The sequence below is a fragment of the Mytilus californianus genome, unplaced genomic scaffold (assembly GCF_021869535.1).
Source record: "Mytilus californianus isolate M0D057914Y unplaced genomic scaffold, xbMytCali1.0.p SCAF_9, whole genome shotgun sequence".
In the NCBI taxonomy this organism is placed as follows: Eukaryota; Metazoa; Mollusca; class Bivalvia; order Mytilida; family Mytilidae; genus Mytilus; species Mytilus californianus.
Genome location: NW_026262745.1, coordinates 45,474,785 through 45,490,736, shown reverse-complemented (window position 1 = coordinate 45,490,736; position 15,952 = coordinate 45,474,785). Strand labels below are relative to the sequence as shown.

Sequence of the window (15,952 nt, the reverse complement as noted above, 5' to 3'; positions counted from 1 at the left end):
TCTGCATGAGCCTGTCCCAAGTCAGGAGCCTGTAATTCAGTGGTTTTCGTTAGTTGCTGTGTTACATATTTGTTTTTCGTTCATTAATTTGTACATAAATTAGACCGTTAGTTTTCTCGTTTTAATTGTTTTGCATTTGTCATTTCGGGGCCTTTTATAGCTGACTATATTCGGTGTGAGCCAATGCTCCGTGTTGAAGGCCGTACCTTGACCTATAATGGTTTACTTTCATAAATTGTAACTTGGACGGAAAGTTGTCTCAATGCCACTCATACCACATCTTCCTATATCTATATATGTATTTACGGCTTTGCTCATTGTTGAATGCCGTACGGTAACCTATAGTTGTTAATTTCTGTGTCATCTGTCTCTTGCGGAGAGTTGTCTCATTGGCAATCATTCCACATCTTCTTTTTGTCAAGACTGCGACTTTTGTCGCAAAAGCGAGACATAGCGATCCTACATTGCGGCGTCCACAAATATTCACTCTGTGGTTACAGTTTTTAAAATTTTAATAACTTTCTGAAACTATCATCGATTTCTACCAAACTTTGAAGGAAGTTTGTTTATGATTATAAGATAGTATCCAGAAGTAAATTTTGTAAAAAAAATCCTGTTTATCCGTATTTACTTATAAATGGACTTATTTTTTCTGCCAGTTAGCATTACATTGACTGGGTGTTAAAAGTTTTTAAAACTTGGATAGAAGCTTGTTTATGATCAAAAGCTAGTATCTACTGTTTTTCCGTATATTACTTATAAATGGACTTAGTTTTCTTCCAGTTAACATTACATACAGTCTGCAGTTAAAGTTTTAAAAACATTTATTAGATTCAAACCATCCTGGATTTTAACCACACTTCAGTTGGACAGAATCAAAAGATAGTATCTAGAGGAAAAAAATCAATAATTTTCCCCATTTTTGTTGAGCCTGCTACTATAACACTTTTACAACAAAAGTAGGCGAGACACTGGGTTCCGCGGAACCCTTACGATTTTTTTCTATAAACTCTTTAATATATATAAATGATAAGATGAAAAGAAAAGAAAAAGTCGCAATAATGTATATTTATGTACATATTATATGATTTCACACTGACAAATACAGAGTGGTCCTAAAATATTCTGTTGTCTAAGGTGCTGTCATAAGCCTGGGAACAGTATATCTAATATAGTCAATATGTATGTTCCTGCATAAGCAAGCCGCTTTTGTTGTAAATAGATAAATAGTTCATCCTTTTATTAATAGAAGAATAGTCTATATTAAAAATAAAAAATGAAATAATCATCACTGACTCAAGAGTAACAGAAGTTAAGAACTATCGAACAGTTGAAATACAACAACCTGGTGACACGTTTCATGAAAGGAGCATTGCAGTTAGAATGCAAATTACCTGTGAGTGTCATCAAATCGTTAATATTGTACAAAAATATGTGCACAACGGAAACAAATAAATTTAAAGTCTTTTTTTTAAATGTTGCCATTTTATAATCATATATATACCTATTATGGTCCCTATTTAAACATGTGCATGGCTGTAATTAATACGCGTTAGTTTGTAAACAAAACTGTATTGACCTTTTAATTTTAGAATAATAGAGTTCAAATATATCAATATTCATGTTATAACTTATTGTCATTTTGACGTAAATGTTTTTAAACCAATGGCAAGATATGATTTATTTTTCAATAATCTCTGATATTTACTCAATTGATATGGTAAAGTACCAACAGGTTCGAATAAGATCTTCCCAGCATATTATCATTGGTTTCCCTCCCCCTTACTTATATTCCCCTGCAGAAACCCAACGTGTCCGATATTCATCAGAATTTTAATGTATTTATTGACTAATTGAAATTTGAACAAAGCGAAAAGTATGTACAACAAATTTAAAGTACATTGTTTTTTCTACATGTAATTAGTTTTTACCCATGTAAAAGGGTAGCATTCCGCACCGTAAGGCGTAACTTAAAAAATAAATGACCCTGATTTTCTTAAAGGTTATAATTACCCTGTGATATATGTCAGTATATATGTATCTGTATACGTCATCATGTAACATTAACTCATCTTTAAGACCATCTTTCAGAATCTCATAATTGTTGTCTGAATATTTTCATTGTTAAAAACACATGACACCTTGTATGACTTTGTTTTGTTACTGTTACTGTTAGATTACTAAATGCAAAATGAAATGATAAAAATTATAATTTTATACTTATTTTGATAAAAGCACAATAAAGAAAGCACTTCCAAAAATGGAAATCAATGGATTAACATTGCAATTAACAATTGGCAATTCAGTTCAGTTTAGATTAATATATAATAAAATGCTCCGCAGGGCGCAGCTTGATACGACCGCAGAGGTCGAACCCTGAACAGTTGGGGCAAGTATGGACACAACATTCAAGCTTGATACAGCTTTGCATTTGGATTGTGATTAAATATTTGACACAGCATAGGTTTCTGACACAGAATGAATGTGGTCTAAGAACTTAAAAATTTTAAATTGGACATTCACCTATTATGGTCCAATATCCAAAATCTAAATACATGGTTAGATTCAGCATACCAAAGAACCCCAAGAATTAAATTTTTGATGAAATCAAACAAAGTTTAATTTTGGACCCTTTTGACCTCAATGTGGACAAAGTTGATAACGGGGCCCAAAAATCAAAAATCTAAATACATGGTTAGATTCAGCATATCAAAGAACCCCATATATTCAATTTTTGTTGAAATCAAACAAAGTTTAATTTTGGACCCCGATTTGGACCAACTTGAAAACTGGGCCCATAATCAAAAATCTAAATACATGTTTAGATTCAGCATATCAAAGAACACTTAGAATTCAATTTCTGTTAAAATCAAACTAAGTTTAATTTTGGACCCTTTGGACCTTAATGTAGACCAATTGGAAAACGGAACCAAAAATTAAGAATCTAAATACACGGTTAGATTCAGCATATCAAAGAACCCCAATAATTCAATTTTTGATGAAATCAAACAAAGTTTAATTTTGGACCCTTTGGACCTCAATGTGGATTAATTTAAAAACGGGGCCCAAAATCCATAAACTAAATACACTGTTAGATTCAGCATATTAAACAACCCCAAGAATTCAAGAATAAAACCCCATTGAAATTGGTCAAGAAATAAGCAACTTATACGAAGTATCTTCTTTTGCACAATACTGTGCAATTAAATATTTCTTGCTATTGCGCAATACTGTACAATTGACAATTTCTTGCTATTGCGCAATATTGTGCTATTGGATATTTCTTGCTATTGCGCAATACTGTGCAATTGAAGATTTCTTGCTATTGCGCAATACTGTGCAATTGAAGATTTCTTGCTATTGTGCAATACTGTGCAATTGAAAATTTCTTGCTATTGCACAATACTTATTATATAATAATTTACACATCCTGCTTGGTGTGTATCTCCTACCATATCATTATTATTTGCTTTTAAATATAAATCAGAAATAACCAACTTAAAATGGAAAATTTTAAAAGAAAAAAAAAGGAAAAAAAGAAAAAAAAGGAAAAAAAAAAAAAAATCCCCCCCCAAATTTTTTGAACCCCCTTATGATTCATCACCCCCAAACTCAATCCCAGCCTTCCCTTTGTGGTATGGTACCTTGCAGTACAATTTCAGAGAGATCCATACACTTGAACACAAGTTATTGTCTGGAAACTAGAAAAATGCTTGTTTTTTGCCCCTTTTTGGCCCCTAATTCCTAAAATATTGAGGCAATTACCCCCATCATCAATCCCAGCCTTCCCTTTGTGGTATGGTACCTTGCAGTACAATTTCAGAGAGATCCATACACTTGAACACAAGTTATTGTCTGGAAACTAGAAAAATGCTTATTTTTGGCCCCTTTTTGGCCCCCAATTCCTAAACGTTTCAGCAATTACCCCCAAACTCAATTCCAGCTTTTCCTTTGTGATATGGAACATTGTAGTACAATTTCAGAAAGATCCATGCACTTACACACAAGTTATTGTCCTGAAACTAGAAAAATGCTTGTTTTTTGCCCCTTTTTGGCCCCTAATTCCTAAAATATTGAGGCAATTACCCCCATCATCAATCCCAGCCTTCCCTTTGTGGTATGGTACCTTGCAGTACAATTTCAGAGAGATCCATACACTTGAACACAAGTTATTGTCTGGAAACTAGAAAAATGCTTATTTTTGGCCCCTTTTTGGCCCCCAATTCCTAAATGTTTCAGCAATTACCCCCAAACTCAATTCCAGCTTTTCCTTTGTGATATGGAACATTGTAGTACAATTTCAGAAAGATCCATGCACTTACACACAAGTTATTGTCATGAAACTAGAAAAATGCTTGTTTTTTTGCCCCTTTTTTGGCCCCTAATTCCTAATATTTTTAGGCAATTACCCCCAAAATCAATCTCAGCATTCCTTTTGTGATATGGAACCTTGTGGTACAATGTCAGAGAGATCCATACACTAACACACAAGTTATGTCTGGAAGTTACAAAAATGCTTATTTTTGGCCCCTTTTTGGCCCCTAATTCCTTTACTGTTGGTACCATAACCCCCAAAATCAATCCCAACCTTCCTTTTGTGGTATTGAACCTTGTGGTAAAATTTCATAGAGATCCATTCACTTAAACTAAAGTTATAGTGCGAAAACCAATGTGTCTTCGGACGACGCCGGACGACGACGACGACGACGCCAACGTCATACCAATATACGACCACAAAAATTTTTTTGCGGTCGTATAAAAACGACTAAATTTGACTAGTTTGAACTGGAATTGTCTAGCAAAATGATAACACACAAAAGCTGTTAAAGATTATTTCTAGTACTGAGAAGCACTTGTGTTAATACAACTGAATAGGAACATTGGATAACCAGCAATTTGGCTTTTGTGACTTTCATTACAAGCAAGTAAAACACTGCATCACTATATACACATGTAGTAATTCTAAATCTAACTAATGTGATTGCATACATTTTATATAGGAAAATCACTACTGAAATGTGGCTATTTTGCCAGCTCTAGGTAAGTGGAAGCCAATTTTGCCAGAAAAAAGCCGACTTGTTTATGTACAGATATGCAATTCAAAGAACTGACTATTATTCCAAGAGCAAATTTGATTTAAACATTTTTGATTTTGAAGCAATGTGATTGATTTTGTTAGATTGTATATAATGTTAAATATCAAATATATATATATGCAATGATATTTTTAACATTCAGTTAGAAAATCTGAGATTTTATTCTTTTGTATCGTCAGATCATATGTTTTCGTACGTCATATGAATTCGTACTATGCATGCTTTTTCAATGGAAATTGTGACATCACAATGCATTCTAAATAGCATGAAAACCCATAATACGAGGATATACATGTAGCATTCGACTATGACTGAGTTTAGAAGTAATTTCAACTACATGTTTTGATATGATTTCATTGCTACAAATGGATGCTTGATATTTTTATTTTTATTTCTTCTTGCAAATTCTTATTTTCACTTGGACTTGTACATGTTTTTAAATGATAATATATATCTCTATGAGTAATAATTTGATTCTTTTATTTTGACAATGCACATTTTCGTAGTACTTTTCAAAAGTAAATATCTTTTTAAGCTCACCTGGCCCCTTTGGGCCAGGAGAGCTTTTCTCATCATTATTTTGAAAACCGTTACAATATTGCAAACCTGATACTGACACATTTTTCCCATTAATGAATACATCACAATTATTTCTTAATTTACAGTAATAATAATTAGACTGTTTACTTTTCAGAAGACATGGGTGACCAGCGTCCCCACCTAGCAGTAGTGGACACGGTACCAATAGTAGATATTCCTGACCACCATGATCATGATAAACCATTATTTAAGAGAAATCCCGCTGCTGATGCCATTATAGATTTTGTTGCTGGATGCAATGGTAAGTGTCAAATATAAAACACAAAATCCTTTACTAGGGGAGCTACAGTATATGTTTGCAGCACAGCATTTATATTTGGTTGGAGTGGGGAATGGAGCCCAGGGCCCACAGGGCCCATTGTGTATATCCTTCATCTTAAAGTGCCCTAAAATAAAGTTATTTTAAAAGTTCATCATAAAGTCCTGCAGCAACTGTCAAGATAAAGAACAGCAATATTAATCTGTTTTTATGCCCTGCTTAAGATAGTAAAGGGGCATTATGTTTTCCGGTCCATGGGTCCATCTGTCAGCTGATCCTTTCATCCTGTATCAAGTTATATGTTAAAGGTACAATTTAGTTTTTGGTCACATTAACTTGAAACTTAGTACACATATAAAAATAAGTAGATGTGGTATGATTGCCAATGAGACAACTCTCCACCAGAAACCAAATGACATAGAAATTAACAACTATAGGTCACTGTACAGCCTTCAACAATGAGCATTCACAAATATGATATACAACAACAAACGACAACCACTAAATTACAGGCTCCCGACTTGGGACAGGCCCATACAGAATGTGGCGGGTTTAAATTAGTTTGAAGGCGTCTACCCTCCCCTAATCTGGGACAGTGGTGTAATAGTACAACATAAGAATAAACTATAAAAATCAGTTGAAAAGGGCTTAACTCATCAAATCAATACTAAGCAGAAATACATCTGACAAAAACACAGACAGGATGTGGCAGGGTACTTATCCATCCCCTCAAACAAAAAGACACTAAGTACAGACCTGAGAGTACTCACAGTTACTGACAGCTACTGTGGATTCATTTATTTTCGTGGTTACCAAAACTTACACTTTGGTGAATATTTTAATTTCTTGGTTTTACCAAGTTCTGCATACAAGCCAATGGAAAATTTGTAATTTGTTGAACATTCAAATTTGTTGTTCACATGTACCCACAAAGTCTATGAAAATTGGTATCCCATGAAAAATAATGAATCCACAGTAGTTCAAACTTCAAAGCCAATTACAACTAATAAAAAAAATCGTACATCTAAGACTAAAATATCAATCAGTACACATCCAACATCCAATGAATTTAATGTAAAAATGTCATTAACAGTCAGAGAAAAACATGACCTTATGCAATGCCAAGATACAGGTATCCACAAATTGTAGAGCCATGAATGTATATAAAAATAATATTTAGTTTGATTTTAATTTACTGATAACAAAATCAATATTAATACTGTACCAATAAAAACAATATTCAAAGATCTTATTACAGTGTTGAATTGGAAACTTTTTAGAATAAGATTATTTAAAGGATCAATAATTTTACCCTAATCGTATCTAAATTGTTGTCCAAAAAAGGAAAATTAACAATAGGTAACAAAAAATCGTCCCTTTTGTCGTAAATTTTAGTCTAGAGTTTCCTGTGTAAAACTGAAATATCTAAATCTATAAAAGGAGAGTTATTAGCATTTATATTTGATTTATTCAAAGCCAGTTCCTTTGGGTAAATTTCGGCAGTATATTTAGAAAATTCTTTATTATTTAACGAAAAAATATCATCAAGATAACAGTAAGTGTTGTTGAATTTATCAATTAAATACAATTTAGATGGGTCTTTACTGAGTTTGGTCATAAACTGTGATTCATAACAATAGAAAAACAAGTCTGCTATTAAAGGGGCGCAATTGGTGCCCACAGGAATACCTACAACCTGTCGATAAACTTTGTTGCGGAAACGTACATAAAAAAGGTTGACAATTAACAGCTTCAATCATCTCATCATACTTCCAGTAAGTATATCTAGCATATTCTCATTAGAGAAGAAGGCGTTAAATGAGTTGCAGCTAATATATTTGCATTCAGATTTACCAAAGGACCATTTAATTAAATAGGCATGTTCATTATGAAGTGAACTGAATAAAAAGTATGCAAAATTAGGAATTTTATCAAGAGTTCAAGGTTCAATGAACATTGAAATGTGATATGTGCCATGATCACATAGTATTACGTAAACATTATTGAACATTCAAGTTTGTTTATGTTAGTTTTACTACAGGAATTGATTTGAACAACTGAGAGATCATTTATTTGGCTCTGTGGAATTTTTAATTACCCCTGGTAAGAAAGGGGACATAAGATACAATGCCCTTGGGTTCCATAGGGACCAGTTTTCCAAGGCAAAATTTCTGCCCCTGGCAAACATAACTTCTTTCTTCAGTGAAATTTAAAATTAGTTTCAATAATTATTGACTATTTAAATTTTCCATTGAATTTAAGCCAGTCAGGTTGAAAATAGAACCAGGTAATACTTTCAGAAACAATCATATCAGTGTGAAATCTAGTGAAAAAGAACAAAAGAAAATTACCTCTTTTTTTATGATAGAGTCTAGAAAATCAATAATAAAACAATGCTGGTGACGACACTGATCAAAAGTTATTTCTAAGTAACAATTGTACATTTTAATGAAATTATTTGTTAAACTGTGTTATTAGAAATATACATGCAAATACACGATGTTTTATATTTAGATTTTTATTGAGATAATGGCATTAGAAGCTTGTGAAACTGAAATTAAAAAAAATGCCAATCTTTGCTGCATATTGATTAAAAAAATTGGAAAAAATTATGTACATACAAAATCTAAAGATCTTTCGGGTCACCAATTTTTGGAGTGTTCCACAAAGTCCTTAGCATGTTACAATTTCCCCAAATATACTTATTTTTCACATTCTAAGTTTTCCAGTACACTGGTCTGCTCTTGTCATTTGAAAATTCAATATAGAAATATTGTATTTTCATGAATATAACAATATAAAAGTCTGTCTGTGCAAGTTAAAAAATTAAAGATAAATATTCTTATAAAGTAGGCTTCTTTTTACTATTTTTTATACAATTTTAAGAAAAGGTTGTCTCAATTTTTGTACTTGTATTTGCGGTCTTCTCGATCTATTCACATTACATCGGGATAAGGTCCGTTTGAATTTTCTTAGTAACTTAATTTCAAAAGTGCCAATCTTTGCTGTATATCAATCGATTCCTATGGAATTTTTTCCCTGACTTTCTCTGATCTAGCTGCATATACATGTATATACGGATAATTAGCATGTTCCAGAGATATATACAGCGAGTAAAAAAATAATTGAAGGTGGTACTCCAGGAATTTATTTGCATAGCAACATTTTAAGCCAATTTTACACCAAGCACCTTTAGTCTACTGTACTCGTCGTTTCCTATTTAAGGAGAGAAATGATAACATTAAATGGAAGTTCTGTTTTTATTTCAACTTATTTCTATTTTTACTATTTACCAGAACGTTTTCCCGTGAATTTATAATTGATAGCGTCCTTGCTAAAATGGGACAAACATTGAAAAGATCTAGTTTTCAGTGATTACAGGGGAGGCAATATTTTGTCACTAGATTTCCCACTGATATGACTGCACTTTAATTCAGCAGCATCTGATTTTTACAGAATATTAAACATTCTTATGCTGAGTCAAGTCACAAAATAAGCAAAAATTGACCTCAAGACACAAATTCTTTCTAAAATGAAATATTTTATATGAACATGATGAATATTAATTTTATATGCTTTAAACATACTGTTAACTTTCATGTTTTTCTAGTTCCTGATTTTTAATATTTAAAAAAAAATCAAAAATGATTTTTATCTTATTATATCAGGAAATTAGTGTTAATAATGTCCTGGTGAAGAAAAATGTCCTATTTCACAGCAGTATGTTTTAAAATATTTATCACTTTTTGCAATGCAGGAAAAAAAAATTGAAGATTATAAGTCATGTTAGTTATAAATATCTATTATATAATAGTTTATCAAAAGTTATATTTCGTTATTTTTATTTACAGGAGGGATTGCTAATGTTGTGGTGGGACAATCACTAGACACAGTCAAGGTAAAAATGCAGACATTTCCAACTCTATATAAAAATGCTTTTGACTGCTTCTTTCAAACATTTCGAAAAGATGGAATTAGAGGTCTATATGCTGGGACTGTGCCAGCTCTTACAGCGAACATTGCAGAAAATTCAGTTTTATTTTGTTTCTATGGAGTTTGCCAAAAACTTGTTATGTTAGGTGTTGGAAAGAATGAAATCAAACATTTAAATCCACTTGAAAATGCATTGGCAGGAAGTGGAGCAGCATTTTTTTGCTCATTTACATTGTGTCCTACAGAACTTATAAAGTGTCGTCTGCAGGCGATGAGGGAAATGGCCACACAAGGAAAATTGGAAGGTGGATTAGAGAGACTAAAAATGTATGTAACAATTTTTTGTGAACCATATTTTGATTATTCTGTTATGATAAATCATGGCTGTATTTTCATATTGATAAATTTCATCACCATACATGGAAAAATGTAAACTTCTCTGACCTATTTCTGTGAGTTTTTTTTTTCTCACAACTAGTAATAATGAATCCACAGTAATCATGGTAATCAAAACGATTTAATTTTTTCAATAACATACAAAAACTAGAAATTTTTGAGGGAAACTTTTATCCCCCCCTTAATATTCAATGAAGACCAACTACCCCCAACACACAAAAAGATGAGGGTTACCAGTGTCTGAAACATGTATATGGTTTTCACGATATTAGATAACATATGCATTCTTGTTATTTTAATCTAAATTTTGTAAGTCAGTTAATTATAAGGATATTTTCCTTTTTTGTTGTTCAATAGTGGGTCATATTAGCTCACCAATTTTGAGGTTATATAAGTTCTTTATCATATTGCTGCTATCAAATTGTAAATGGTTGACAAATAGAATTAAATATGTTTTTTTTCTTCATTTTGATAAGTGGCCCAGTTGGATTGACGAGGGAGATTCTGCATGCAGAGGGAATCAGAGGAATGTTTAAAGGCCTAACAAGTACCATGGCTAGAGAAATTCCAGGGTACTTTTTCTTCTTTGGAGGATATGAGGCTAGCAGACGCTATCTTACACCAAAAGGAAAAACGAAGGATGATATTGGTAAATCAATGTGTTTGTTGTAAATGTGGTATATAAGCTGCAGTGTATTAGTAACATGTTTAAACTGTCATAAATTTATTAATACAACCATGGTAACAATGTTTAATATGCAAAAAATCATAAAAACTATATTAGCTTAAATTTTATTGATTTCACAGGTCAATGTCTTAAAAACCAAACCAATAGACTACTTACGAGTTATGTCCTTCACCGAAAAAGTTCGTCAATTATGCGCGCCTTTATGACGTCATTTACCAGATAGATGGGACCGCCTGTATCTCTGCACTATTAAAGTTCATCAAGTGTCTTCGTGATCGTCATTCTGCAGTATAAACTAGAAATAATGTTTGTTCTGTAGGTACTTAATCACAATTCCTTAATGACAGCAGTGCTGATTATCAATTATAAGAATATAATTTGACGAATAATTTGTGCAATGTAGCATCATATTTTTTCAACCGCTCGCTCAACATGGGGAGGATTAGTGACGATGCCCCTAAACACACAAATGATGTCCCCTTAAACCAAATTATTTTATGGAAATGCAACAAACTGGAAAGTGGTCTATTGTACTGATGATCAATTCCATTTGATGTAACAAATAAGAATTCTTATGCAGACAAAAGAGTTTTGTGAATAACAATTTGTCTCCATTGAAAATGAAGTTTTAAGAGCATTTTATTGGAATTATTGATTATAAAGGTATTTTTTGGCAATTTATTGAAGTGTAAAACTCTGCATTTCTCTCTCAAACTAAGCATAAAGTCCTAAAGACTTTATTCAGTTGGTGAGTTAGTGAGCTTAGTTTACTCAACAATAAATACCTTAAAAGTTACCATTATTAGTCCCCTACCGACAAAGTCAAAGGGGACTTTAGGTTTGCATTCCGTCCATCCGTCTGTCTGTGTGTCTGTCCATCAGTCTGGCAAATCAGTTTTCCACACTTTTTTCTTCGTGCATGAAGATATTGATTTGATATTTGGTGTTTTGTTTTATCATGACAAGTTACAGATCAAGTTCAAATTTTGTTCCGGTCTGATGATCTTATGCAGAGTTATGGTCCTAGGACTTAGAAAAATTCACTCAGTAATCAGTTTTCCTCACTTTTTTTTCGTCATGCTTGAAGATATTGATTTGATAAATGGTATATAGTTTTATCATGACAAGTTACAGATCAAGTTCGAATTTTGTTCCAGTCTGATGATTTTGTGCAGCGTTATTGTCCTTGGACTTGGAAAAATTCACTTAAATAATTAGTTTTCCACACTTTTTTTTCGTCATGCTTGAAGATATTGACGTGATATTTGTTATATAGTTTACACGATGACAAGTTATAGATCAAGTTAGCATTTTGTTCCAGTACAATGAATTTTTAACCGGTAGGGACTATGTAATGACATGCAATACTCGCAGAATGCTTGTTACTATAATATTTTGGAAGTTGGAACTAGAAATATTATGTTAGTTTTAAAAATATTAAATGTTTTACCTACCTTTGGCTTTTTTTTTTTATTATTGTAAGTTACGGTACAAATTATAAATGCTTAATTTCCTGCATTATTGGACCTTATGTCTTTATAGGAACAAGTTTGGTCTGATGAACAGATTCTTATTCAATTTGATTTTATACTGAACATTAATGAAACAATGCTTCCTATTAATTATAATCGGTATTTATCTTCAGGTACATTGAAAACAATGTTAGCTGGTGGTATTGGGGGTGTAGCACTATGGACATCTATATTTCCAACAGATGTTGTAAAGTCTAGGATACAGGTAGAGAGTACTGTGGGAAAAGCTGCTCCATCATTTTACAAGACACTCCTGACGATTCATAGGGAAGAAGGTAATATAGGTTAATAAAGAAAAAAAGGATAATCGTCAATGAAACAGCAACCCAACAACTCAACTTAACTAAAGTTGTCATGCAGATTACCACAGCTAGGAGAATCATGAGGGCATGTACCTGAAACTCAAGATTGTTACATGAGTTGTTTAAAATTTAATACTGTGTGTTCATTTGTTTTTGTGGGTACCATTTTTCATAGATTCAGGTAAAATTGTATTTTCTTGAATACTTGAATTTTGTGATCTTGACAAATTCTGCATTTAAGCCTATAGGAAATTTGTAATTCATTGAACAAATATATTCATGGTTGAAACCTACACACATGAAATCCATCAAAATATGTACTGATACCTCAAGGATAATACTAAATCAGCAGTAGCTGTTGAAATAAAAATGAAACTCTGGGAAATTTGAGTTAAGCAACCAAATTAAAGTTAAATCTATTATGTTTTACATATTAATTTTGAATTCAATAACTTACAGCCTTAGATATCTTCTAATTGACTATCTTAAAGCTAACTTCCTAATGATTGTAGAGTAAGTTGGTTGGCTTGCTTGCTTTGTTTGTATACAAACGTATGCTAAAACATTGTAATTAAGATTGACGTCTGCAAACAATATAGATACCGTAGGCGGAGTTAAACTAGTATACATTATATTTAAATTTGATTGGACATTATCCGTACAAAGCAAGCAAGCCAACCAAAGTTTTACTCTACAAGGATTAGCTCTAATAGAAATATAACTTGCAGGATAATTGTCACAAGATGCATGTTTTTTTTTAATAACAAGCTTTATTTTTTGTAACAGGTATAAGAGCATTGTATAAAGGATTAGGACCATGTTTACTTAGGACTTTTCCATCATCAGGAGCTTTATTTTTGGCTGTTGAAGTAACAAAAGATGTGATGTACAATGTTTATGATAATGTTGGATGATGATAATAATTTTAGGTATGATTGATACTTAATTAAGAGTGTGTAAAATTGTTGTCAAATGTAAATTTCTTTGATAAGTCATTTCTGAAAGCCTGGATTTTTCTTTAAAATTGTTTTCATAAGAGTTACATCCCTTTCATTAGAGTATTAATATTTTGTTGCAAATTAAGCTATGAAGAGGAGTGATCTTTGCTCTGTAATTTGTGTGTGATACTATAACATTTATCTGCATACCCTTGCCATATTGAGTTCAGGGCTCATTTTATTGACAAATGGTAATTATGTGGTACATGTACTTCTCACATAGCTTTGAATTAAAATAAATCCGTATTAATCCCCTGAAAGTAAGTTGCTTGTATGAAATGTAAAAAAATAAATTCAGGATTGAGGTAATGTCAATACATAAAGTTACATTTTAGCATTTACCTATTAAAGAATGCTTGACAAATATGATGAGATTTCTATTGCTGTTTTCTTTAGCAGTTATGTTCATAACACTTATTTTCACTTTAAATTTCTGCTCATAAAAGTCTAAACTATATTACAAAATGGTATAATATGTTTCAAATATTATTCAAAATTTTTACATGTCATTAGTAGATTCTTTTTGGAAGTATGAACGGTATAGATTTATGACAGTCATAAACAATATTTTTCCATAGTTTTTTAATAAACATGTAAAATATACTATAGCGACATAAATATGTTGCAAAATGCTTCATTGTTACTGTATCTTCAAAGAGATTTGTATGTCCTTTTTTTGGCCTTTTTAACTTTTTTGATTCAAGCAAACATTAACAAAAATTTACCAAAGATATCCTATCTTACAGCAAGCTAAAGTAAAAACTGTCCTAGAATTAACTTATGTTGCACTCCTAATATGTTATTGTCATAAATTTAATAAACATGTATAGTATTGAATTTGTTACTAATGCTTTTTATATTTCTTTTTAGTTTGAATCAATTTGCCAAAGATCTGTGATAATATGAATAGTCTCATTGCTGAAGAGGATGTTAGATTGAGGATTTTAAACCTGGAATCTCAAGAAGAGGGGAAAATTGGAGGACTCATTTTGTTTTGAAGGATTGTTTTAGCAACAGGAATCATTCATATAGAAATTATATTAACGTTTTAATTTATTATTATTGTTAACAGCACCTAAGAAATCGAAAATTACATGTCAGACCTCAAAGCCAGACTTATTGTTCTGTAACATTAGTGATGAAGTGAGGTAAATGGGGTCCATGAAATAGATGGTAATTGATGACATGCCAAAAGAAGTTGTTTACATGGACACTAAATATTCCTCTTTAAGCCACTCTAGGCCAGCTTTATACTGATGATGAATTCATGGTGTTCGTGGCATGTTGTAAACCTTTACTGAACTGGTTCTACAGTAACAATTTTTCTATGAAATGATATGTGCACTTACCAATTCCATATAACAAATTCTAAAATGCCTCAAAAGTTTGTGAAACTATTAGCTATAAGAAAATGATGAACCATTCAAATTCCTGAAACATTTTAGGAAATGATTTATCATTAGATATGATCTGGAATCTATAATTGAATAAAAAAACTAGTCTTAAAAATCTTTCGAATAAGTTCTTTTAGATATTCTCGAAGACAGGAGTATGTCAAGTATCAGTAAATTTATTCAAAAATTGTGTCTTATGTAATTGCCATAGGTCTACAGGAACCACAATAGCCTCATTTTGAAATCATGTCAAAAGTAATAGATCACTTTCGAGATCGTTGCATTTCTGTCAAAAACTTTGGTTTTAGTGAACATCATTTGTTGTGTTAAGGGGCATCGTTACTTCCTCCCCATGTTGAGCTAGCGGTTGAAAAATATGACGCATTATTATACGAATTATTTGGCAAATTAAATTCTTATAATTGATTATCAGCACACTGTCAGTAGGGAATTGTGATTAAGTACTTACGGAACAAACATTATATCTAGTCTATCCTGCATAATGCAATCACGAAGACGCTGGATGAACTTTGATAGTGCAGGGATACATGTGGGCCCCTCTATCTGGTAAATGACATCATAAAGGCGTGCAAAATTGACCAACATTTCTGGTGAAAACAAGGAATTATTTGAATCTGGAATAATTTTGAATTCTGGAAAATTGATGAGAAAAATATGATGAAAACTAACCCAACTAAATAGGGTTAGCCATGCACGCATGGCTAAGGTGGGTTAGTTAGTTCATACTGAAATG

The 15,952-nt window shown here is 31.9% G+C and overlaps 1 protein-coding gene across 1 annotated transcript; it reads left to right on the top strand.

The window, feature by feature from the left end:
* Positions 1–1,796: 1,796 nt before the first annotated feature.
* On the top strand, positions 1,797–15,850 carry LOC127716099 (mitochondrial ornithine transporter 1-like). Its single transcript, XM_052222188.1, has 7 exons — positions 1,797–1,876; positions 5,791–5,937; positions 9,807–10,215; positions 10,761–10,933; positions 12,618–12,779; positions 13,593–13,735; positions 14,675–15,850. Exons 2-6 carry the CDS (start codon positions 5,796–5,798, stop codon positions 13,718–13,720), a joined length of 1,014 nt encoding a protein of 337 aa, XP_052078148.1. The 5' UTR covers positions 1,797–1,876; positions 5,791–5,795; the 3' UTR covers positions 13,721–13,735; positions 14,675–15,850.
* The last annotated feature ends 102 nt before the right edge of the window (positions 15,851–15,952 follow it).

Excerpts from the sequence above, each read along its gene's own strand:
- LOC127716099 (XM_052222188.1), top strand. The coding sequence starts at position 5,796 with ATGGGTGACCAGCGTCCCCACCTAGCAGTAGTGGACACGGTACCAATA. Across the intron at positions 5,938-9,806 it reads TTTTGTTGCTGGATGCAATG|GAGGGATTGCTAATGTTGTG; the intron begins GTAAGTGTCAAA and ends TTTTATTTACAG. Across the intron at positions 10,216-10,760 it reads GGATTAGAGAGACTAAAAAT|TGGCCCAGTTGGATTGACGA; the intron begins GTATGTAACAAT and ends CATTTTGATAAG.